Source organism: Lithobates pipiens, unplaced genomic scaffold (genome assembly GCF_037356315.1).
Source record: "Lithobates pipiens isolate NorthernLeopardFrog02 unplaced genomic scaffold, aLitPip1_a1.2 Scaffold_18, whole genome shotgun sequence".
Lineage (NCBI taxonomy): Eukaryota > Metazoa > Chordata > Amphibia > Anura > Ranidae > Lithobates > Lithobates pipiens.
The window spans coordinates 91,747,551-91,774,629 of NW_027507758.1; the positions used below are offsets into that span (position 1 = coordinate 91,747,551).

The 27,079-nt window shown below is 43.5% G+C and overlaps 1 protein-coding gene across 2 annotated transcripts in view; it reads left to right on the plus strand.

Annotated features, from left to right (window-relative positions):
- NDUFAF5 (NADH:ubiquinone oxidoreductase complex assembly factor 5) overlaps positions 1–26,708 on the plus strand; it is a 52,776-nt gene extending 26,068 nt beyond the window's left edge. For both annotated transcript variants that reach the window (XM_077485915.1, XM_077485916.1), the window contains exons 5-12: positions 279–326; positions 434–537; positions 2,508–2,547; positions 5,404–5,601; positions 19,525–19,585; positions 20,021–20,104; positions 22,890–22,972; positions 26,535–26,708. In XM_077485915.1, the coding sequence (XP_077342041.1) occupies positions 279–326; positions 434–537; positions 2,508–2,547; positions 5,404–5,601; positions 19,525–19,585; positions 20,021–20,104; positions 22,890–22,972; positions 26,535–26,630 (714 nt within the window). In that variant the 3' untranslated portion in view covers positions 26,631–26,708. The remainder of the gene's footprint in view (positions 1–278; positions 327–433; positions 538–2,507; positions 2,548–5,403; positions 5,602–19,524; positions 19,586–20,020; positions 20,105–22,889; positions 22,973–26,534) is intronic.
- Positions 26,709–27,079: the final 371 nt, after the last annotated feature.

The window sequence follows — 27,079 nt, forward strand, 5'->3', positions numbered from 1 at the left end:
TTGTGGGAACAGTTTGTTCCAAAGTGACTTTTTTTAAATCTTTACACAAATGTTTTGCTTTTCATTTCTATTTTAAACTGAATGGGTTATTTTATACATTTTACATATACTTCAAATTCTTTGCTGAAAAAGCCTGTTTACAATTCTTATAGTTGCTCTGTGGTATTGCTCATACACAGGAGTTTGGATGGTTTCTAAGTAAGCTCCGAATATTGTTAGAACTGTGATATCTCATCAGATCGTACCAAAAGACTTACTTGTACTGTTTTTATGTCTAGGAAACGGTGGAAAGGTTTGTTCAAGCAGACGTGAGCGAGGTGGCTCTGGTAAGATGTATGTCTAGTCTGTGCTAGTGTACTTCTAATAGATCCCACGCTGGTTACTTTTTTATGTAATAAACCGTTATTTGTGCGATTCTTCTCTTTATCTCTAGAAAGGATCTGCAGTTTCCGAAATTCCAACAATCAAAGTTGTTGCAGATGAGGAATTTCTGCCATTTCAAGATAACACATTTGACCTTGTTGTCAGCAGTTTAAGGTTTTGATGCTTTGATATCTCTGTACATCCCATATCCTCAAATCTGATCATCAGAAATAGTGAAAATGCTCCTTACAGTGGGGCTGCACCCGCAGTGCAAGAGTTTATTGCTTGTTTATCTGTTAAGGACTTAGCAAAGTACTTTTACTTATCCAATTCGCTCCATCGGGCTTCTTGGCTCTGACAGCCACTTCCCCCCTGCACTCCAATGGTCCTTCAAGACATAATCAGGGACCATAGCCTTTGCGTTGGACGATGGAGGAACAGTCTATTGGCGCTGCCTGTCAGGGGAGCAGAGAACTGAGTAATGCAGGCCATATACAAAGCCAATTTCTTTACCTGAACCACAGAGAATCCCTCTCACCGAGCCTTTGTATTCTCCTTTTGGGGGGGCGTCCCCACCAGAAGAAGACAGTGATTATTGCTTTCGCCTATACCAGCCATTAGAGATAATCGCATGTCAAATCCAGCAAGCTGGTTGTACCCAAGTTGATCAATCGATCAGCTTGGTACATTTAGCCTGCCCATACATGGTTCAAATCTCAGCCAATTCCTGCTGAACTGCCTACGGTCGGCATAAGGGCTCATTTAAATATGTAGCAGCCCTTGCCACTCCTCTGAAAAGCAATCTGTGGTCACTTCCTTACTGCCCGATTTAGTTACATAATTAGTCAGGTTGAAAAAAAGACACAAGTCCATCTAGATCAACCATAAAAAAATAAAAAATTATTTAAAAATATCATACAATCTCATATAACCAATCCTATACCCACAATTGAACCAGAGGAAGGCGGAAAACCCCCCCAGAAAAGCATGATCCAATTTGATACAGCAGGGAAAAAAAATTCCTTCCTGATCCCAGAGAGGCAATCGGATTTTCCCTGGATCAACTTTACCTATAAATGTTAGTACCCAGTTATATTATATGTACATTTAGGAAAGAATCCAGGCCTTTCTTAGGCCCAATTCACACCTGAGCATTTTGTAGCTTGAAGCCTGAAGCTACAAAATGCTGGAGGGGAAAAAATCTATTATTCTCAATGGAGATGGTTCACATCTCCACTCCAAGTCACCTGAAGCCGAACGCCTGAAGCTCAAACAAGTTCTTTTTTGTCACTCAAATCGGACAGATTTGGGCGTTTTTCTTCTTTTTACATTGGTGACCTTTTGCCCTGCACAAAATCGCTGTAAAAAAACGCTGCAAAAATGCCGCAAAATCGCACGATTTTCTGCCTGAAAACACTACGCTCAGGTGTGAATGGGGCCTTAAAGCAATCTACTGGGCTGGCCAGGACCACCTCTGGAGGGAGTCTGTTGCACATTTTCACAGCTCTTACTGTAAAGAAACCTTTCTGTATTTGGAGATGAAATCTCTTTTCCCTCTAGATTTAACACTGTAAATGCCACACCTCCCAGCTGCAGTCATGTAGTTGCACGCGGTTACAAATTTATTTTGGCACGGCCCCGTAGACTTGCATGGGCTGCGTTCAGCTGCAGTAATGCCCACCAAACGTGACATTCAATTCAATTTCTGAGCAGTGGTTGCATGTCTGTTTGTGTTGGGGTGGTGGGCGTAAAACAATGGCTCAATTGCTTGGTTTTACTGCCCCCTGGTGGCACAAATGCTAACCCCCCCCCCCAAAAAAAACAACAATCAAGCATTTAATCCTAGCAGTGTGGACCCCAGTGCTCCATCGTAAGGGGGGGGGGGGGGGGTTTACTTTCCCCGGAGTTGGGTTTTAAGATACAAGGTGCCTCATTTTTCAAAAAATCCAAAACCGCATTTGATTCTGTTGTCTGTAGCAACCGGATTTTTTTTTTTTAATTTGTGTCCCTGTACTGCACTAGGAGAATGTAAGATAGAGAATCTGCTTGCTGTGGACAACACAGTCAGTTCATCTTTCAGAAAGTTGGATAAATGATTTCTGTCCACCCATATATTGTATAATTGTCACTTTTCTGTTTTACAGCTTGCACTGGGTGAATGATTTACCGAGAGCTTTTCATGAGGTAAGAAATATGGTCTGCCATTCATACAGATTCACATAAAATAGACATTTTACTATTGAAGATATCTTCCAAATAAGCACTTGGTTGAACTCAAGCCAGAACTTTTTAATTTCAACTTTAGAGAGGGTGAGGAAGTCTCAGAACTTTTTTACTTCTTTCTGAATCCTCATTGGTTAGATTTCCCCTCACTTCCTGTGGCAGTGGCCCCACTTGTGTGGGACAGAAATGAAAGTGATGGTAAACCCTTCCATATACAGTACCCAGTGAAGTGACTGGCCTCAAGTGATGCACAGAGATCAAACAAATCCTCCTGCATAAGGTGTACCCGTTTATCTGCAGTCTTCTCTTCTCTACAGCTGCTCAAAATCTAGAATATATAAAGCTTGTCCGAGCTCTGAAAATACAGGGGGCGGAGAGCTGAAGTTACACTCTGCAGTGAGTGGATTGGAGGGAAGAGACACACCCCCTTCACAGAGCTAAGGCTCTCAATCAGCTGAAGATCCATCCCCTGTCACCTTTTTCCTCTAATGCCCTGTACACACTTTTCTGACGGAAAAGGTCCGATCGGATTATGTTGTCGGAAAATCCGATCGTGTGTGGGCTCTATCAGACTTTTTCTGTCCCAACGGAAAAAGTTTGAGAGCAGGATCTAAAATTTTCTGACAATTAAATCCGATCAGACTTTTTCTGATCGTTTGTAGAGAATTCCGATGGACAAAGTGCCACGCATGCTCAGATTAAATTATGAGACCAAAGCTATTGGCTACTAGACTTTATGTAGTCCCGTCGTACGCAACGAACGTCGCCTCGTTCCGAACGATCGGATTTTCCGACAACTTTGTCTGACCGTGTGTATGCAAGACAAGTTTGGCACATGTCCGACCGTGTGTACAAGGCATTAGTGTCAGGAAAACTTGTCAGAAGTGACTCATGCTGATAACAGAAGAATGAAGCAGCAGACAGAAATGACACTTAGTGCTCTTAACTGAGACAAGTACACACTATAGAGGGATATGCTTTGTTCATATTTCATGTCTGTGGTTTACAACCACTTTAAGGGGAAATCTCCCCATTGAAGGCATAGACAAAACCTGACAGATTTAACTGGTTCCTGCTGTAATAAACCATTGATTTTGTTTTTCTTCTCCCTGAAAATAAAAAAAAAATATGCTTACAACCACTTTAATAAAATGCCTATGCAAAAAATGAATTGTTTGCAAATCTTTTATGGCTATTAGAAATAGATTGAATGAAGTTTAAAGATGCTTGAAAATTAACTTTTTTATTCATTAATTAGTTAAGGGAACGCCCAAGAAATGTAATTTTGTTCTTGTGTGATTGGCTCACTGATTTTTCCAGAGGTTAGCACTAAGATACGTGTAAAATTTTAGGCATCCTCTGCAATAAGAAATATATTTTTGATAAGATACTCCTATAAGGGTTAAGAGATGCAGACACTGAAACTTTCCTCATTAGAAGACTGCAAGTGCATCAGCTGATTAAGCTGGAAAACAGACACTGGCATTCTGGAGCCAGACTTCCAAGGACATAGCAGAACACCCAGCTTTTTATTATAAACACAAACAGGTAGGGTTCTGCTACAATGTTTGTTAAAATCTTTGCAATGTACACCCAGTGCAGTGGATACCAACCTTTCCGACCTCACAGATGACTGAATCCAGCGGACCACTAACATGAATTTTACATGCCTTATACACACAATTCTCCGTCTCTCCACCCCCCTCACCCTAGATTACACCGCTGCTTTATACACACCATGCTCCCGCTCTATGCCCACCTCCCCCTTGATCACACTGCTGCCTTATACACACAATGCTCCGACTCTCTGCCACCCTCCCCCTTGATCACATTACTGCTTTATACACACAATGCTCCGGTTCTCTGGCCCCTTCCCCTTGATCACACTGCTGCTTTATACACACAATGCTACGTCTCTCTGCTCCCCTCCCCCTGGATCACACTGCTGCCTTATACACACAATGCTCTGGCTCTCTGTCCCCCTCTGCGCCTCCCCCTACACTCTGCATCACATTGCTGCCTTACACAGACTCATCATTGGATCCCACCTCATTATCTAGCCATGTGCTCGAGCTCCATGCTCCCTCCCACAGTCTGTGATCAGTTCTGCCATTGGAAGTCCCCTCCTCCTTCACCCACCACTCTGTGTACTGCTCCTGGCTTCCTTACACACCCAATGCTCTGGCTCTCTGCCCCCCTCCCCCTGGATCACACTGCTGCCTTATGCACACAATGCTCTGTCTCTCTGCCCCCTCCCCCTTGATCACACTATTGCCTTATACACACATTGCTCTGGCTCTGTGGCTCCCTCCCCCTTGATCACACTGCTGCCTTATACACACAATGCTCTGGCTCTCTGCTCCCCTCCCCCTTGATCACACTGCTGCCTTATACACACAATGCTCCATCTCTGCTTCCCTCCCCCTTGATCACACTGCTGCCATATATGCACAATGCTCCGTCTCTCTGCTCCCTTCCCCCTGGATCACACTGCTGCCTTATACACACAATGCTCTGGCTCTCTGCCATGTGCTCGAGCTACATGCTTGCTCCCACAGTCTGTGATCAGCACTGCTATTGGAAGTCCCCTCCTCCTTCACCCACCCATTCTGTGTACTGCTCCTGGCGCCTCCCTCTGAGTTCACAGGAGACAAAACTACAGAGTAGTATCAATGCGTGCTGACAGTATTGTCTGTCAGCTACTTCTGATCCACGCAGTTCCCTCTTTAAAAAATAGGGTAGTTGTAATAGGGTTTTTATGTAGAAAACCTGTTATTATATAGTGTGGAATGTGTAATAAACTCTCTTTGTCCTTAGATCCATCGGGTACTTAAAGAAGATGGAGCGTTCATTGGCGCCATGTTTGGTGGAGAAACACTTTATGAACTTCGCTGCTCTTTACAGCTTGCTGAATTGGAGAGGGAAGGAGGCTTTTCACCGCACGTGTCTCCATTTACTGCTGTTAATGACCTAGGCAATCTGATGGGAAGAGCTGGTTTTAACTTGCTGACTGTGGTAAGTTAAAGTGAGATTAAAGGTATTTGAAAAAAAAAATATTTATTTTCATACATCAGGGGACACAGAGCCATAGAAGTTAGTATGTGGGTTATAGGGCCACTGATAGGTGATGGACACTTGCATGTCCTAAGGCAAGAAGTGTACTCCCTATATAACCCCTCCCACTACTGGGAGTCCTCAATTTTTTCACCAGTGTCTAAGGTGTTGGTCACGAGTAAAGATGTGCTGTGCTGAACTCCACTGGAGCAATTCTTGCTGGGGCTAGCCATGCTGACCGGATCCATTCAGAGTGTCCTTTCATAGGCCTAAGGAATGGTACCCGGGCCTCGTGTACGAAGAAATTAAGTTTTGCTAGTAAATGCTTCTCTTTTTAGAGAGCTGGACCCTGGGATCCAGTACTTTATGGTAGTAAGGCCATAAAGTTTTTACTGGCAGGGTGCTGTTGCAGATCCAGGTTTGTGGGTAACCTCTAGGTTCCCCTGTTCCTGAAGTTTTCCTGAAGGTTTCGGAGCTCTCTGTGAAGGGGGAAGATTGGGTTTATCTCAGATAAAGTGGCAATACAGCACTGTCTAATAAATTCCTACAATAAATGAAATACTAAAGTAAAACGTGAATAAAGAAATAGCTGCAACTCAATGTGAGATACACACAATAATATAAACTAAAAAGAAAAGCTGCACTACTTTTAACCTATATGGTGTAACTATATATGGTTTTTCAGGAATTGTAGCGCAGCTTTTCTTTTTAGTTTATCTCAGATAACCCTGCAGCGGGAAGGTAAGTGGAGATTTTCTTATGAATTTCTCCTTTTTAAGTTATAATGCTGTCATGCCTATGTGTCACCACTTGGGGCTGTATTGCGCACTCACCACCTCATGCTGGAAAATACCTCACAAGTGTGGTTTGAACACTGTTTTCATATGTGGGTGCTACTCACAAATGCGTTCGCTTCTGCACATGCCTGATGAAGGGGTCCTGCATGGCTCCTAAACATTGCACCTTCCTTTGTGATGTGATCTTTTTCATTAAAACTTTTTGGACGAAAATTGCCAATCCATGGTGTGCTAGCGAATATGTACGCTTGTTTGATGTTTCCAGGACCCAACTGGTAATCACTGCAGCACTCACCATTTTAAGAGTCATTTCTACCAGGAACGTGTGCGATAGGAAAATTGATCAGACTGTTTTTATCTACAGACACCCCTTACCTGCACAGGCAGTTTTTTGGTAAAGATCAACTAGGCCATTAAAGCTGAGCTTCAAGCGCATTGATGTCTGTTACAATACTTTTTTGTTTATTGTACATCATGGGGACACAAAGCATCCATAATAACTAACTGGGTTATACACCACCTATAGGTGAATGGACACTGGCAAATCAAAAAAGACAGGAAGTCCTCCCCTATATAACCCCTCCTACACAGGAAATACCTCAGTTTTTTCGCCAGTGTCCTGTAAGGTGATGGTCATGGTTGGAGAAGCTTTCCATGATCTAGCTAATAGAATGGTCCTGGAAACAAATCCTGAAAGATTTAAGGTTTAAAGTTTGGAGATCTCTGCTCTTGTGTGCTGCAAATTTAGCCCTGACACAGGCTCCTTACGTGCATGAGAACAACCCTCCCAGCTCGCTGCTTGAGTCCCTCATTGACAAAAGCAAAGGAAGCACATCCCTGCCTATATCAACATCTGTATCCCTCCAAACACAGCATTGGTACAGTGTGTGTGCTGGGAGTTGTAGTTTGCTAGAAGTCACATAGACAGTATTTGTAATAAAAACATGAATTCAGTTTAGGCATTTTCTTTTAGGCCCCTTTCACATGGACTGCATCTGTTGCAATAAGCCGGGGATCCAAGAACAGATCTTCTACTAAATCTCAGCTGGAGCTTAAAGCAGAACGTTGCCCTAAAGAAGAAGTTCTGCTGTTCCTCCTAATCCCCCCGTCAATACTGGCATATTCATGTTTTGGGGGGGGGGGGGGGGTTACTAGGTGGTTGGAGGGAAAGTTTGCCCCCCTTGCCTCCCCCCTCCTCTCTCTGCAGGCTCTTGGGGCACGTCACAGGTCCCAAGAGACTGCGGGACCATTCACAAGGCACAACGTGGCTCGCGCATGCTATGCTATACTATAGTTCTGCTTTAACCAACACATTTTAGGCTTTTGGGCAGGCGGATGTTAATGGACGTGTGTCTGTTTACATCTTTTTTATTGCCGATCCATCATGTTTAGGACTGAAAAATCTGAAAAGGATGCAGACGATTTTTGTTTGTTTTTTGGGCCTAGAAAGACTCAGAGCTAATCGGTTCTAAATGGACGCATGTTCCGCCTACTCATAGACTACCATAGAGTTGAAAAACTTTGATCGGAATGCCCATATGATAGGATCCTTCCTTTTATTGTGTGCCAGGAATTCAACTCTTTTTTTGTTATTTATTTATTATTACAGGTACTTATATAGCACCATCAATTTACGCAAAGCTTTACATTTATATTTTACATTAACATCAGTTCCTGCCCTCAAGGAGCTTACACTCTAAGGTCCCTAACTTATATGCATACATGCATATAGTAGGACCAATTAACATACCAGCACCATAAAGTAATTTGCAAAGAACGACTGGTTGCTAAGCATCTTATAGCAAAAAAACATGTACGCAAATAAAAAGCATCTGAATGCCTTCCACTCCCAAGTGGTAAATGAATCAAGAGGAGCTAGATGGTTGTTACCCCATCTGGTCTTTCATTGAATAACCTCCCTCACATAACATCATGTTTGTAGTATAGATTTTATTTTAAGATGCAGTAAAGCAGGATCTTCCTGAGCATGAAGCTGCTCATCACTTGCACTTCCACACATGACAGACAGGTGGTGCTATCTGCTTGCAGTAGGAGTATGACAACTAGCATGTTTGCATCCTGCGGAGGGTTTTACATTTTTGCACCAGTTATTGTAATTGTCTGCTTGCTGGGAATATGGATAAAATGCAGGAATTTTACAATTCCTTCTTCAACAGCTGCAAATTTAATTTACCCTGGAAACAATCCAAATGACCTTTAGGGGACAAAGCTAATCAAATCAGCAGAAAGACTGGTAGAAGGGTCCCGTGGAAAGCTGGATATAGAAATAACAGGGAGGTTTTGAAAGACATAAGGAACTTATGTGACACCTTGTTCAGGCTCTCACTTAGACATGTTCTCCTAGGGCTCATTTAGACGCATAAACATATTTAAGTGCCTACTATCGCACCTAATACATTAGCGATATTAAACCCAAAACCAAAATTGTAATATATTCCAGCGCTACAATCATTAGATGTGGTGGCTGCATTCATTTTCTTTTTTTAGGCTTTTCCCCCCCTCTGTTTTCATCCGGGGATCTGGCCAGTAATACACCCCCCTGTATTAGACCCCTTTCACACTGAGGCAGTTTTCAGGCATTTCAGCGGCAGAAATAGTGCCTGAAAACTGCCTCCCATTCATTGCAATGGGTGCTTTCACACCCAGACGGTGCGCTTTGTGGGATGTTAGAAAAATTCCTGCAAGCAGCATCTTTGGGGCTATTTTGGATCTCTCAAAAAGCCCCTGCCCATTGCAATAAGTGCTTCGGAAAGCCGCATCACAGGAGTTTTTAACTTTTTTTGGGGATAAAGGCGTCCCGCTAATGGCGGAAAAGCGGTGCAAAAGCACCGCTTAAGCAGCGTTCATGTACGGCGGCCCCAGTGTTAAGGGGTCTTAGTGTGCCTCCACTCTGGGTGAAGACGCAACAGAGACACCTTTTAACAACAGCATTGTCTGTCTGGGGGGGGAGGGGAGCATTATGTTGTAATGATGTACCAGCAGATTTAGATACACTAATGCCGCGTACACACGACCGGATTTTCCGTCAAACTAAACTCCGACGGTCTTCCCGACCGAACAGACTTGCCCACACACAATCGGACCAAAGTCCGTTCGTTATGTACGCAGTGAGGTACGACGGGACTAGAAAAGGATGTTCAATAGCCAGTAGCCAATAGCTGCCCTTACGTTGTATTTGGTCTGTCGGAATAGCATACAGACGAACGGTTTTCCCGATAGAAATTGATTCCGTCGGAAAGATTTAAAGCATGTTCTATTTCTAGGTCCGTCTGAATTTTTTAAAGAAAACCGATCGGATTATCCCACACATGATCGGAATATCCGACGGAATGATTCTGTCAGACCTTTTCTGCCAGAAAGTCCAGTCATGTGTACGTGGCATAACAGATTAAATCCAAACTCCAGCTAAGACCTCATGCACACAGGGTATTTGCCCATCTCTCCTAGACGCTTTTGCTCCTGGCAAGAATGTCTTGACAGAAAAAACTCGGGACTCTTGTAAACGTGCCTAGATGCTGTTAGGCGCGTCAAACTCTTGGCCATTTGTTTATTTCATTGTCCAGAATTATAATTTATTCTGGCCATTAAAACAAATTGATTCTCAAGCACCTGACACATCTTGTGTTAACACGCATTTTCTAGCATCAAGCGTTTTGTTTTTTTCCTGGGCATGCTGGCAGTGGGGGATTTTCTGCCTCTGAACACGTCTCTAAATGCCTATGAGGTTGATTTACTAAAGGCAAATAGACTGTGCACTTTGCAAGTGCAGTTGCTCCAGACTTTAGTATGTGAGGTAAAGGTTCACTTTGCAAATACCCAATCATATGCAAGGAAAATCAAAAAATAGCATTTTTTCTTGCACATGATTGCATGATGAAAGTTAGCAGAGCTGCTCATTTACTACGTTTTGAAGCAACTGCTCTTGCAAAATGCACAGTCTATTTTCCCTTAGTAAATCAACCCCTATGTGTGCATAGGTACATAGGCTAACATGCAGAGGCATTTAGAGGCAGAAAAAAAATGGCAGACGTCCCTTAACCACAGCATTAAAAACATCCAGTGTGCGTGAGGTCTAATACTTTATGATCGGTTACAGCAACATTTTATTTCCTTTTGGGATAAAAGTTTTACATAAATAAAAGCTGATCTTTGGAAGCATCCCTGCCAGTGTTAAATGGTTTGTCTCATCCCTGTAACTGAAACATCTGGTAGAGAGCTTGTCCTTTTGAAAAACAACAGACTTACTGACTGGATTGCCCGGTAAAAAAAAAGCTTAAAGTGGAGGGCCACCCAAAAAATGCATTAAAGTTCTTAAAAAAAATATATAAAAAAAAAATCTGCCTCTTCCTATTCCGCGGCACTTACTCCTCTTCGGTGAGCGGCCCTGTTGCCTTCTGGGACATGTGTGTGTCCCAGAAAACAACGGGGCCATTCACAAAGCGTTGCGCAGTAGGAAACGGGCAGTGAAGCCGCAAGGCTCCATTGCCTGTTACCCTTAGTTTGAATGGCGGCGCCGGCACCTGATCCGATGGACGGATCGGCCTCGGGGCGGCCGACATCACGGGCTCGCTGGACAGGTAAGTGTCCTTATTAAAAGTCAGCAGCTTACAGTGTTTGTAGCTGCTGACTTTAAAAAAAAAATAAAAATCTTGGCCGGAACGCCCCTTTCAAAAAGAAAACGAATGCAACCATCACATCTAAAAACTCGTAAGCTGGAATATGATAAATGTTTTCTGTTCGGTTTAAAACTGCTTTAAGACACGTTAATAGCACGTTGTTTATGTATTTGCGTTGTGGTAAAAAAAATGCTTGCCAGATGCATCCTCTGTGTTGGTTTTCTATTGTATGGATTTTTGTCTTCTCATCTGGGCTAGTAACACTTTCTAAACACATCTGAAATTTGCTGTAAACTGGGGTTGCACCAATAAAAAAAATGTATTGGCGAATGCGAGTACCGAAATTTTCGGTCAAGTACTTGCCGATACCGAGTACTGATAATTTGCTGTGCGATTGCACTGCTAAGAATCGCATGTGATTTGAACAGGAATGCAGTGCGATTCCTGTCCGATTCGCATTTGAATTCCCTAACTGCTTGTGTGTGTGTGTGTATATATACACAAAGGGATCAAAGCGCTATCTAGTCAGGTTAAACAATGTTAGAACTCACAGTACATATCTGGTAGCAAATCAGGACCGCTGGAGGTGCCCCCAGGGCTGGAGGAGAAGTCCCGGGACCCCGTGGATATAGGGCAGAAGTGATGTCAGCTTGGGGTGGACTGCTTCTACATCTCTTCCAGCTTTGTGAGCATCTCCAGCGGCCCTGATTTGCTACGAGATATGTACTGTGAGTTCAAACATTGTTTAACCTGACTTTATGGCGCTTTAATCCCTTTGTATGTATATATACACTCATGCGTGCGTGGTGTGGGGGAAATCGCATGCCAATAAGACAGGAATCGCACCGCATTCCTGTTCAAATTGCATGCGATTCTTTGCAGTGCAATTTGCGCCCATTTATTTTGTATTGACGCAAATCGCACTGCATAGTATCGGTTTCTCTATTGGGATTATTTGTGCGCTCAAATGCTTGGTATTGGCACCGATACCTGTATCAGTGCATCCCTACTGTAAACACCATAAAGATGTTTGCAGTACATTTACAGTGACATCAATGCAAGCGTTTAAGGAGTGGTAAAGCCTGGCAAACAACACTTTAGGTCAATTTTAACGCATTGCTAACTTAAAGAGGAAGTAAAGCCTCTTAAGAAAAAAAAATAAAAAGACACCCTGCAAGGCAAAGGCATAATGAGCTAGTATGCATAGCGTACTAGCTCATTATGAATTACTTACCGGAGATCGAAGCCCCCGCAGCCGTCCTCGGACACCACCTCCGTCGCCGCCTTGATACCCGGAGTGGCTTCCGGGTATCGTGGCTCCGACGCTTTGACTGGCTGGAGCCACGATGACGTCACTCCCACACATGTGCCCTGGAGCTGCCACTAATGGCATGATCGCCTTTAGAAACGGCACGCTCAGTGCGCCTGCGGTGGATGTCTACGGCGTATGCGCCGTAAACATCGTTATTGCTATTCTTGCAAATATTTGCTAAACCTTTTAGGTTTGGGAGATATTTCTTGCACCTACAGGTAAGCCTTAATCTAGGCTTACCTGTAGGTTAAAGTGGTTGTGGGGGGTTTACAACCACTTTAAAGCGGAGTTCCACTCAAAAGTGGAACTTCTGCTTTTCTGTCTCCTCCCCTCTCCTGTACCTTTCAGGGGGGAGTGGGAGACAGATACCATTCCCCACTTCCGTAGACAGCGCCGTGGCACAGTCTCTTGGAAGTTTGACCCCCCTCCTCCTTCCTCTGCTGCCGGGCCAATTAGAAAGCGCAGCGTGCGTCGCACACGCGCAGTAGGGAACCAGGTTACCTTAACAGGAATGGTAGCGGCTGCACCCGATAGCCGATCCAAAGATCGGCTGCGGTGCCAACAACGTGGGCTCCCTGGACAGGCAAGTGGCCTAATATGAATTCTTTTAAAAGTCTGACTTTTAATTTTTCGTGGGGGGATGGAGCGCCTCTTAAAAGTGGATGTAAATCCAATTTCTGAATTTTAAGCTGGGTGCAGTGAAGAGAGTGTTTTCTTATCTCTCTCCAAAGCACTAAGTCCCAAGTTCTCCAACACGTGATTAAACCAGGCTGTGTGGGGAAGGGTGCTATAAATAGATTAGCAGAAAGCTGCTCTACTCACAGGACAGCTCTGAAAGTATCTGCCTATGTGGAGAGGGGGGGTGTGTGCCTTTCCTCCAATCAGCTGCCTCCCAGTGTAATCCAACACTACACTGCTACTGCTAAATGAGGAAGTGAAAATTCTAACAGGATCTGTACTTTCTAAACAGGCGTTCGTGGAGCTTCAAAAATGCGCATGAAACGCTTGTTTTTGAAGTTAGTGCTCGATTCTTGCTCAATATACTGTGCATAGGCTAAACATTTTATTATGCAAACAATATGTTACTGCTTTTTTTGTTGTTTTTATTCTCGCTCACATCCACAAATGCTGTGATAGCAAATCTCTACTTATTTTCTGGAAACTGATTTTTTTTTGAATGCATTTCTAAAGCCATTTTTTCATTTTAGATGAATTAGGTAATGTTTAAAAGCCCTTCCATCGTCCTATTAGAGGTAATTACATTTATTTCCAGTACAATTCAACAAAAATAGAGAGGAAGTTTCTCTAATGCCGCGTACACATGATCAAACAATCGTGTGGAAAAGTACGACAAACTCAAGTCCGCCGGACAATCCCCCCGTGTGTAGCCTCCGGCAGACTTTTCTGACCCGAAAGTACGGCGGAAGTAGTTTTGCACTCCAATCTTCCCGCCGGACTCGCATTTCGGCGGACAATCCGGCCGTGCGCATGCCAGTCCGCCGTACTTTTGAAATGAACTGACTTTTCCCGCCCGGAGAAAAGTCAGCTCATTTCGAGCGGGTCTCCAGGTAGGCGGGGCCCGCGAAGGAGACATCGCTGGCTCCGCCACCTCGTATGGACTTAAAGGGGAACCCCAACGCCGAAAAAATCGGCGTGGGGGTTCCCCCCAGGTCCACATCAGACCCTTGTCCGAGCACGCTACCCGGCCGGCCAGGAAAGGGGGGGACGAGCGAGCGCCCCCCCTCCTGAGCCGTACCAGGCCGCGTGTCCTCAACATAGGGGGCGCCAATGACGGGGACCGGGCGCTCGGCGACTTATATAGGGGCATCACCGGATGATGTCCCCGCCTATTATGATGTCACAGTCCCAGCATCCTCTGGGACTGTGACACCATAATGGGCGGGGACATCATCCGGCAATGTCCCTATATAAGTCACTGCGCGTCGCGTCGGAGCCATTGTGAGCGGAGGGAGCGACGAGTCAAGATCTGAAGAGAAGAACAGAAGGCGGCGACGGTGACAGCGATGACGACAGCGACGACAGAAGACCGGACCACCGCCTGTAAAAGAGCTATAAGAAGGCGCGGTGGCCCGGCAGAAGAACCGAAGAGGGGGACAAGACCCCCGAAGTCGGAAGAAGAGGGCGGCGGCGAGGAAGAAAGCCGGGCTCCTCCGCTAGCAAAAGAGCTAGAAGAAGATAGCGGCGAGAAGACCCCCTGAAGACGGGAGACCCCCGGAGCTGTGCAATAAACTATTTTTACCCTGTGCTGTGTTTTTTTTGTACTTTTTTCACAGGTGAATGGGTAGGGGTACATTGTACCCCATACTCATTCACATAGGGTGGGGGGCCGGTATCCGGGGGCCCCCTTATTAAAGGGGGCTCCCGGATTCCAATAAGCCCCTCGCCCGCAGACCCCGACAACCAACGGCCAGGGTTGTCGGGAAGAGGCCCTTTTCCTCATCAACCTGGGGACAAGGTGCTTTGGGGTGGGGGGGCCGCGCGGCCCCCCCTTCCCCAAGGCACCCCCCATGTTGAGGGCACGTGGCCTGGTACGGCTCAGAAGGGGGGGCACTCGCTCGTCCCCCCCTTTCCTGGCCGGCCGGGTAGCGTGCTCGGACAAGGGTCTGATGTGGACCTAGGGGGGACCCCCACGCCGATTTTTTCGGCGTCGGGGTTCCCCTTTAAGTCCATACCAGGTGGCGGGGCCAGCGACGTCTCCTTCGCGGGCCCCGCCTACCTGGAGACGCGCTCGAAATGAGCGGACTTTCCTCCGCGTGTGTGGACGAGTCCGTTCATTTCAAAAGTAGGGCGGATAGTACGGCGGACTTAGTACGCCGCATTAGTCTGCTGAAAAAGTGCCGTGTGTGGGCAAGTAGCCCGTTCGGAAAGTCGGACGGACAGTCTGGCGGGAAGTCCGCCAGACTAAGTCCGTCGGATAGTCGGCTACGTGTGTACGCGGCATAAAGGTAACTCTACACTAAACAATCTGATGGTAACTCCAAAGTAGATTGTACAATCAACTATATAGTGCAAAGACTCAAAAAAAAAGATACCAGAATAACACACCTCCCCAGATATTATCCCCACACCAAAGAATATAAGTGAATCGATAATATATTCTGAATATAGCTGCCACTTAAATTAAATAATTAAAAAATCTACCATAAATGAGGAAAAACGATCAGGTTAATAGTGGCGCTGAATAAACAATACATGAGTGAATAAAACATTTAAAATGTAAATAAAAGTAAAAATAAAACAATTAAACACCCATTGAATGAAAGTGCATAATTATAAAAAACAGTCCATAATAAAATGTGTCCAAATCTGGATGAAAATATAAAATTGATAATCCATAATAAACAGTCAAATGATTGGGTGATTCCACACCACACCAAGTGATAACGAGACTTGTCTCCACTTCGCGTATAGGATGCACACCCGCCAACAATGATTAATATTATTAACAAAACAGCATTGTACCCCTCAGGGTCGTAGATATCGCATCATTCGATCCAAACATCCAAAGAGAATGCCATAAATATGCAAAGGAAAAGAGAACTCCAATAGTGCATTGATGTATGATAAAAAGTAATTTATTAAAAACCATAAAGACCTAATGTTATTGCACTTACAAGAAGGCCATACAAAAATGCATTGGTATAGTGATCAGAAGCCAGCATTATCATAGTCACAGCGGACCCAATGATGAACTCCGTATCTCCGACCAGCAAGCTAATCCACACGGAAGGTCGCTTCTGATATTGCATGAACGTTACTTCTGGTTGCTGTACAGCCGCGTCCCGACGCGTTTTGTCATTACGACTTCGTGCTGGGATTGGCTGCACGGCATGGCAACCATATTTTTATACACCAACGTATTCAAATACCGGATAATCACGTAGACGCTTGAATAATGTTCCTGCAGCTCAGATATTCATATCTTCCGCCACACAGTCTAAGGCACAGAGTATATACAAAGTCTGATAACATAGTAACAAACAACACTGCCATAATTAATGATTCAAATACAACGAAGAATACACAAATTTCCACAATCATTGGTGGATCCTAAACCACCTACTGACATTAATAGTTTAATGTTTAATAGATAATGGTCTCCCATATAATGAGCCACCCCAAATTATAATGTACCTATCAGAATAAATCAAATGTCCCAATGAGCTCCTAATAAGGGAGGGTCAATCAATTGTTTATCATGGATTATCAATTTTATATTTTCATCCAGATTTGCACACATTCTATTATGGACTGTTTTTATAATTATGCACTTTCATTCACTGGGTGTTTAATTGTTTTACTTTTATTCAAATTTTTAATGTTACATTCACTCATGTATAGTTTGTTCAGCACCACTATTTACTTGGTTGTTTTTCCCCATTTATGGTAGATGTCGGGAGACATTTGCCAGTTCAAAAAAAAAAAACTTCGTCCGACATTCTGCCCATTACATTGTGTATGTTGGTCTGTCCGACAGAAGACGGCCGCGCATGCTGGAAAACCAGAATCTAACCGAATCCTGATCAGTGCTCTGGCGTTCCCCTGTCAGAACACAACAGTTTAGCGGGGATGATCACTGGACTAACTTCCGACCGGAGCTGACAGTTTTTTTATTTTTTTATTTGTTGTGCAAAAAAAAATGTTAGGTACACAAGGGCTGAAAACGTTAAGCATTTACCGGCCGGCTTTTGGCCCTTGTGTACAGCATCTCGCCTGACAGAAGTTGGTCTCATGACCAGCTTCTGCAACCAAAAAGGGATTTGTGAAGGGCATCGGCACCCAAAACGTACCCAGGCGCAATAAAGGGGGGGGGGGGGTGCACTGATGCAACTGCCAAAAGAAACAAAAAAATTCTGACATTTGGCCCGTGGGTACGTCGGTCTGTCCGACAGAAGCTGGCTGTTTGACTGGCTTCTGTCAGATATGCATGCTGGAAAACCAGCATCCAATCGACTCCCGATCCGCGACTCAGCCAATGGTGCGGAGGGCGTCCCCCTGTCAGAACACAACAGCTCAGTGGGGGAGATCACTGTACTAACCTCGCAACTACTAGTGTGTTCCCGGCTTTAGTCCTTGCGAAAAGTCTATAAAAGTCACTGTGGCTTGAAGTTCACATTATGGCAGCATCAGCAGTCTCTCTTCCAAGCAGATTCTGGGGTGGCTCCCTCCAGCAAACCATGTATAAACAGAAGGAGAGAAAAGCACCACTACCTAAGTGTAGCATTTATTAAAACATACTGCTAAAATGAAAAACAATAAACATGCACTCACATGTAAAAGACATTAAAAAGTGTATCAGTAAGTCTCCAGCAGGTGGCGACCTTCCAGGTTGTCAATAGTGAGCAAGCCCCTCTGCGTGGATGTGATGCAAGGTGCTTGGAACAAGGAAGAGCCAGCAGGTACAGTAGAGCAGAGCAGCAGTATATCACATGGATGTGAACCACTGTGGACAGCAGGGAAGTGTTGTTGCATACCCACAAAATAACCATTATGATGTCATGTGTGATGTCGATGGGTGTGGTTATGCATTTCAGGGTGTGGTCCCCTTTGGCAAGTCTGTGTATATTTATTGTTTTTGATTTCACCAATATATTTTAATAAATGCTAGCCTATCCCACACCCACCTAACAGCTGTCCCTGAGCCACCCCCACCAAATCATTCTCTACAGTCATTACCTTTTGTACCACCCCCTCCCTTTAGAATGTAATCTCTATGAGCAGGGCCCTCCTGTACCTTTTGTATTGAACTGTACTGTAATTGTGTTGTCCCCCCATATACATTGTAAAGCACTGCATAAACTGTTGGCGCTATATAAATCGTGTATTATAATAATAATAATAATAATAATAATAAATAATAATAATAAATTCTACACATCTGGTGTGTGAAGGTGCATAAGTCACTGGAGAAAGGAGTGAAGTTGAAGATCACTGTTCTACTGGGGAGCAACGGACTCTATTTTGTTTAATTATACTTTGTATTTTTTCACAATTTTTTCATAAATTTTAGTTTGCATGAGTTTGCATGCAGATATATATCTGGTACACAATACACAGAACATTAAAATACAATTATTTTAGTAAACATTAACTGCTAAATACCTTTATTCGTCAGCATTTAGAACAGTCTTGTGACTTCAATTAGTGTCTGGTTAAAGCGTGTAGTAAGAGTTTTCATTCTACACTGAATGTCCTATGAGGCTGCAGGACCACTGCCCCGGCAGTGCTGATTGGCCCTGCGCTGATCACATGCACCCTCCCAAGAAAGAAATACACACCAAACTGAGCTTGTGCAACTTGTCCTCTAGTCTCTGTCTTATCAGGAGATAGATTGGGGACTGTGGAAGAAAGGGAGGATCAGAGAAGACAGGATCAAACAGCCATTTTATACAATGCAGAGGATTAACTCCTTAAGTTCCACAGTGTGTATAACAAGTATGCTTTACTGCATATACAGACTGATTTTACTGTTGTGGGTTTAGTAACACTTTAGTTATAAATTTATTGTTAATTATTGGGATACGGAAAGATCACTCTGATTGAGATTAAATATTGATATTAAATATTTTATTACGTAACATATAATCTCTGTGCTTTTATTTCTATATACTCTGTATTATTCTTTTATATTTCTGTTGTTGTTCTACTTTATTTGTAAATAATACATTTGCTTCTTTGAGCATTGTGTTTATTCTTACAGCTAATATTGTTATAGTATCACCATTTATGTTATCACAGCTCTGATAGACTGGGTGATCGAACTTAAGTAGGGGGAATCCAAAAAAACACCCCCAATTTATTTCACTGGACTTCAGCTTTAAGTATTCTTTTTTAATGAGAAATTCCTTTTAAAAGCTGGAATTTAATATTTCTTTTTAACTTCTCTTTGCTTTTTATGGGCTCAAAATGATTTTGATGGCACATCTATAAATTTATATAGCTGCCTGTCTCTTATCACCTACAATCTGATTCTGACCCAGATTGTAATTCCTAAGGACAGAGCGGCAGGAAATTGTTTTCCACTTAATGCTATGAAGTGACATGGAATAAAATAGCCACATATTCAGCCATTCAGTGTGTAGTTATGTAATCCTTCCTTGTTTTCTTATTTCTCTAGGATTCCGATGAAATTCAGGTTCACTATCCTGGAATGTTTGAACTGATGAAAGATTTGCAAGGCAAGTATACTTTTTTTGTTTTTATTTTTTATATTCCTTTTTGTGTAAATGACACGGTACCTGGTGAGGGGGGGAGAGAATGTGCTTCCGTTCAATTTTTTTTTTAATTGATATATTTGGTTCAGTGGTAAAAAAATATATATTTTCAAAAACACTTCTTTTCTTTTGGGTCAGATATAATGAAATTTTGCATGTAAGTTAGGCCTTATTTAGACATGCAGTTGGAAGGGTGGTATAAATGCACGATTGAGCCTTGTTTTTGCCGGCCCCCTTTAGGTTGCAATAGGCAGCAGACCAGTGTGTTTATTTGCTGTTGCCACTATTCACGCCCCGTGGCAAAATATGGCCGATATATAGCAATCAGCGTGCGGCAAGCCATACATTCAAGTCTACCCTTACAGTTATGGTAATCTGCATTGTATTTGTGTGTTTTAGGTATGGGGGAGAGTAATTGCGCTTTGAACAGAAGATGCTTGCTACACAGGGATTCAATGAAGGCAGCTGCCGCCATATACCAAGGTAACATGATATCCTTGTTTAACCGTTTTCCTTTCTTTTTTTTTCTTCTTCCCGTCACACTGATGACACTACCCTTTGACATCATCGGTGAAACTAAGCAATGCATGGCTTGTGAATCAATCAGATCCTAAAGGAGCACCACACCAAATGAAGAGTCCAAATTAATTTATTTGTTTACACCAGTGGTCTTTAAACTACAGCCCGGAGGCCGGATGTGGTTCTTTTGCCTTTATCCAGCCCTTGGGTCACTATTGTTCCCACTGACACCATTGATGGGGCACTGTTCCTCCCACTGACACCAATGATGGAGCACTATTCCTTCCACTGACACCTATAATGGGGCACCATTCTTCCCACTGACGGCATTGATGGAGCACTATTCCTTCTGCTGACACCAATAATGGGGCACTATTCTTCCCTCTGACGCCATTGATGGAGCACCATTCCTTCCACTGACACCAATGATGGCTCACTATTCTTCCCACTGACGCCATTGATGGGGCACTGTTGCTCCCACTGACACCAATGATGGAACACTGTTCCTCCCACTAACACCAATGATGGGACACTTCTTCCAACTGACACCATTGATGGAGCACTATTCCTTCCACTGACACCAATAATGGTGCACTATTCTTCCCACTGACGCCATTGATGGAGCACTATTCCTTCCACTGACACCCATGATGGGGCACTTTTCTTCCCACTGACGCCATTGATGGAGCACTATTCCTTCTGCTGACACCAATAATGGGGCACTATTCTTCCCTCTGACGCCATTGATGGAGCACCATTCCTTCCACTGACACCAATGATGGCTCACTATTCTTCCCACTGACGCCATTGATGGGGCACTGTTGCTCCCACTGACACCAATGATGGAACACTGTTCCTCCCGCTAACACCAATGATGGGACACTTCTTCCCACTGTCACGAATGATGGAACACGGTTCCTCCCACTGACACCAATGATGGGGCGCTATTCTTCCCACTGACGCCATTGATGGAGCACTATTCCTTCCACTGACACCTATGATGGGGCACCATTCTTCCCACTGACGGCATTGATGGAGCACTATTCCTTCCACTGACACCCATGATGGGGCACTTTCCTTCCCACTGACGCCATTGATGGAGCACTATTCCTTCTGCTGACACCAATAATGGGGCACTATTCTTCCCTCTGACGCCATTGATGGAGCACCATTCCTTCCACTGACACCAATGATGGCTCACTATTCTTCCCACTGACGCCATTGATGGGGCACTGTTGCTCCCACTGACACCAATGATGGAACACTGTTCCTCCCACTAACACCAATGATGGGACACTTCTTCCAACTGACACCATTGATGGAGCACTATTCCTTCCACTGACACCAATAATGGTGCACTATTCTTCCCACTGACGCCATTGATGGAGCACTATTCCTTCCACTGACACCCATGATGGGGCACTTTTCTTCCCACTGACGCCATTGATGGAGCACTATTCCTTCTGCTGACACCAATAATGGGGCACTATTCTTCCCTCTGACGCCATTGATGGAGCACCATTCCTTCCACTGACACCAATGATGGCTCACTATTCTTCCCACTGACGCCATTGATGGGGCACTGTTGCTCCCACTGACACCAATGATGGAACACTGTTCCTCCCGCTAACACCAATGATGGGACACTTCTTCCCACTGTCACGAATGATGGAACACGGTTCCTCCCACTGACACCAATGATGGGGCGCTATTCTTCCCACTGACGCCATTGATGGAGCACTATTCCTTCCACTGACACCTATGATGGGGCACCATTCTTCCCACTGACGGCATTGATGGAGCACTATTCCTTCCACTGACACCCATGATGGGGCACTTTTCTTCCCACTGACGCCATTGATGGAGCACTATTCCTTCTGCTGACACCAATAATGGGGCACTATTCTTCCCTCTGACGCCATTGATGGAGCACCATTCCTTCCACTGACACCAATGATGGCTCACTATTCTTCCCACTGACGCCATTGATGGGGCACTGTTGCTCCCACTGACACCAATGATGGAACACTGTTCCTCCCGCTAACACCAATGATGGGACACTTCTTCCAACTGACACCATTGATGGAGCACTATTCCTTCCACTGACACCAATAATGGTGCACTATTCTTCCCACTGATGCCATTGATGGAGCACTATTCCTTCCACTGACATCAATAACGGGGCACTATTCTTCCCACTGATGCCACTGATGGATCACTATTCCTTCCACTGACACCAATGATGGGGCACTATTCTTTCCACTGATGCCATTGATGGAGCACTATTCTTTCCATTGACACTAATGATGGGGCACTATTCTTCCCACTGACGCCGATGATGGGGGCAGTATTCTTCCCACTGACGCCGATGATGGGGGCAGTATTCTTCCCACTGAGTTTTTAATATGATGCTCAGTTTGATCTTCAGTAAGTCGCCTTCACCACGTCTAGATGCCTAAATGCATTGAGTTGCTGCCATGTGATTAGTTGATTAGCAATATGTGTTACATAGCAGGTGTTCCTAATAAAGTGGCCGGCGAGTGTAGACTATAACCACATTCTGAAAACTTAAAACATGGAATGAAAATCAGTCTGATTAATTAAAGGCCTTGGCTGGAGTGGCCATCTTTGTGTCTCCCCTAATCATATATGCCTCAGCACAGATGTCTTGACTTTTACAGCAGCTGATCAGTTTGTTTTCTGTTGTCGTCTGGAATCAGTCCTTAAAACACATTTCATCTTTCCATAGAGATGTACGGGGAGGAGGATGGCTCTATACCGGCCACGTTCCAGATATACTATATGATCGGGTGGAAACCTCATGAATCACAGGTAATCACCGGGGCTTCTTGTGTAGAGTGTGGATCATAAAGAAGCTCCCAGACTGGCATATTGTACTGAACAGCTGCTCATGTAAACCCTATAAATATTCAATGACAATAGAATGAAGGAGACTATTTGAAATGGGGAATTGTGTTTGCATAATTTGAAAGTGTTTTTAAAGTTGAATTTTAGTAAAAAAAAAAAAAATTAAGTTTTGCTAGATCACTTCAGGCTGGTCGCTTTTGCAGGTATAGCTAGGTAAAACTTTAATAATAAGGGCCTATACCATTTAACCACTTAAGGACCGCCGCATGCCAATGTACGTCATCAGAATGGCATGTACAGGCACAAGCACGTACATGTACGTGCTTGCCTTCCAGCGGGTGGGGGGTCCGATCGACCCTCTCCCGCTGGATGCCGCGGAGCCGTTGGTTTCTGGCCATCCCCTCTCGATCGCTCCTGGCGAATGAGAAGCTTCCCCCGCTGTGTATAGTAAACACAGGCAGGGAGGAAGTGATGTCATTCTCCTCGGGGTGGTCTTTTTGACCAGACTGCGAGGAGAAGAGAGAAAGTAAGTGTGCACTAACACTACACTGACATATAGGCACACATAGGCACACAAACCCCCCCCCCCCCTCAATCAGTGTCACTGATTGCAGTGATCATTTATTTTCTGATCACTGCATTCAGTGTCAGTTGTAAAAGTAAAAACTGTCAGGGCAGTTAGTGTTAGGTCCAGGGTAGCCCCCTACCACCCCTCAATAAAGGTTTAACCCCCTGATTGCCCCTAGAGTTAACCCTTTCACCCCCTTTTGCCAGTGTCACTAAGCGATCATTTTTCTGATCGCTGCATTAGTGTCACTGGTGTCGCTAAGTAGCTAGTTTTTTTTTTTGGTTCACCGCCAGGTTTTTATAGCGCTAGGTACCCCGATATACTACCCAATAATGGTTTTAACCCCCTGATTGCCCCTAGTTAAAACTTTCACCCCCTTTTGCCAGTGTCACTAAGCGATCACCGTGATCGTTAGAGCAAGAGCAATAATTCTATCACTAGACCTGTAACTCAAAACATGCAACCTGTAGAATTTCAATGTCTCCAGTGGAGATTTTAAAGGGTAAAAGTTTGTCGCCATTCCACGAGCGGGCGCAATTTATAAACGTGATATGTTGGATATCAATTTACTTGGCATAACATTATCTTTCACAATATAAAAAAAAAAGTGGGCTAACTTTACTGTTGTCTTATTTTTTAATTCAAAAAAGTTTATTTAAAAAAAAAAAGTGTAAGACCTCAGCGCAAATACGGTGTGACATAAAGTATTGCAATGATCACCATTTTATTCTCTAGGATGTTAGAAAAATATATATATAATGTTTGGGGGTTATACGTAATTTTCTAGCAAAAAAAAAATACACCAATTCTCAGAAAGAGGCTCGGTCCTTACGTGGTTAGGCCTCTTTCACACTAGGGCGGGAGGTGTGTTGGCGGTGATATTTTTAGCAGCGCTTTACAGTCGGATTTGCGGCGACATTTGGCCACTAGCGCACGGTTTTACCCCCCCCCCCCCCCCGCTAGTGCCCGAGAAAGGGTTAAAGACCACCGCATGGGACTTCTTTGAGACCTCACTGGTTGGTCTCACCTGGAATAGCCCTTTCATTTCTGGCAGGAACAGTGTACAGTAGCCTTTATCAACTTTTTTTCCCCATGGAAACCTCTAAAATAATTTTAGCGTTTTGGGAGACTCCTGCTCAAACCAGTCCATGCAGGGCCAGTAGGAAAAATGCCATTATATTGGTGCTCATTTGGAAGAATGCAACCTTTTAAGCTCTGTCTACACTTGGGGGGGTTGGTGAAAGCATAATGTTGAGCCACATTTTTAGCACCCTCTGACTGCTCCCCTTTAAGCTTCAAAGGCAGTGGACAGCAGTGTACACATCTTAATAACTGTTGTAAACGATCACCTTGTAAAACAATCCATTCAGTTTAACCACTTGCCCGCTGGGCACTTAAACCCCCTTCCTAACCAGGACAGTTTTCAGCTTTCAGTGCTCTTACAATTTGAATGGCAACTACACTGTACCCATATGACATTTTTGTCCTTTTTTTTTTTTTTTTTTTTTTTAACACAAATAGAGCTTTCTTTTGGTGGTATTCATTCACCACTGAGTTTTTTACTTTTTACGCTATAAATGAAAAAAGACTTTGATTCTGCTATAACATTTTGCAAATTAGTAATTTTTTTTCATACATTTTGGACAAAACTTATACGGCTACATATCTTTGGTAAAAATAACCCAAATAAGTGTATATTATTTGGTCTTTGTGAAAGTTATAGAGTCTACAAGCTATGGTGCCAATCATTGAAAATTGATCACGCTCATTTCTTGAGACCTAACAAGCCAGGAAAGTACAAATACCCCCCAAATGACCCCTTTTGGAAAGTAGACATTCCAAGGTATTTAGAAAGAGGCATGGTGAGTTTTTTTAAGTTGTCGTTTTTTTCCCACAATTCTTTGCAAAATAATTTTTTTTTTTTTTTACAAAATTGTCATATTAACAGGTTATTTCTCTCACATGGCATGTGCATACCACAAATTACACCCCAAAACACATTCTGCTACTTCTCCTGAGTATGGGTAAACCACATATGTGAGACTTTTTTTTACAGCCGGACCACATTTAGAGGCCCAATATTCAGGGAGCACCATAAGGTGTTCTAGAGACATAAATTACACATTAAGTGCCGGTTCACACTACAGGGTCTTGGGATCCGACTTGTAAGTCCTCAAGTTGCCCCAGGTTTCTGGACATAAGAAATGCCATAGAAGTAAATGAGAGCCGTCTTAATGTACGCTACTGAAGTTGCTCTGACTTCAGAAAAGGTTCCTGTACTACTTCAAGGCAACTTCTAAGTAACTTGTACCCATAGATTTCAATGGAAGTTGCCTCCAAGTCAGATCTCCATCTATATTGAAGCGACTTTACAGGAAAAAGAAAATATTTACCTAAGTACTTCCCACGTTTACCCATTGTTATTAATGGCAGGCTGTATCCGCCTGCTGAGTCACAAGATAGGGGCAGAGATGAATGGGGTGCCGCAGCTGCAGGAGAGTAGATAGTGCCACAAGAATGACCTGGTGGGCTAGATTCAGCCCATGGGCTTTGTGTTTGTCACATGTGCCCTAGAAAATCAAGTACTTGCCAGAATATTAAGTCACATTTTGATATCCATTCACAAGCTGTATATTTGCTCCAGATGAATTATATTTCCCAGCGTTGACAGTAAGAACCTGCAATGTATCAATGTATATTACTACTCCATCAAGTAATAAATGAGTGTTGGGTCAGGTTAGGCTTGCTTTTATGCTCACTATTATTAAACAAGCCAAACATTTATTGTACTTTATGTTTAAATGAATTCATTGGGTTTCATTAAATAAAGCACCATCAGATCCAATACACATAGCGGCTAGAATGGCATTGCGTTGTGATTCAATTTAGCTTTAGAGCTGCACTAGAAAATTGCAAACAGACCTGAAATATTTTCTTTCTCTCATTTTGTACTTTCAGGCAAAGCCAGCCAAGAGAGGTTCTGCAACGGCGTCATTTGGAGATCTTGGACAAGTAAATGAAATTGTATCAAAGTCTAAGAAAGATGAAAGCTAAACAGACCGCTTTTCAAAATATCATTTCTGAGCTGGATAATAGAAAAACGCTTTTACAATAAATGTTTTGTGAAATTCACTCTCCTAAATATTTGAGTTTTATTGTTGCATGAGATATTCTTGTGCTATGATTTCTTCTTAAAAGGGCATCTAAGCCCAAGAACAAAATTTGAATATATTTCAGCTTACTGGTCCTTGGTTGTGGTGCAGTCATTTTCCATGCTAAGAACAGTTTCAGCAAGTACAAAAATACTGGCTGATGTACAATGTATATGTAAAGCGTTGTGTAAATTGACAGCACTATATAAGTACCTATAATAATCTTTCCTAGAATAATGTTTTCTTGCAACTCAGACTAGAGTGAAAATGAATCCACAAAGAATATCCTCTTCCTTCCAAGCTATCTCTTAAAAACTACAAATTCCCCCACCCTCTTGTAATATTGTAATA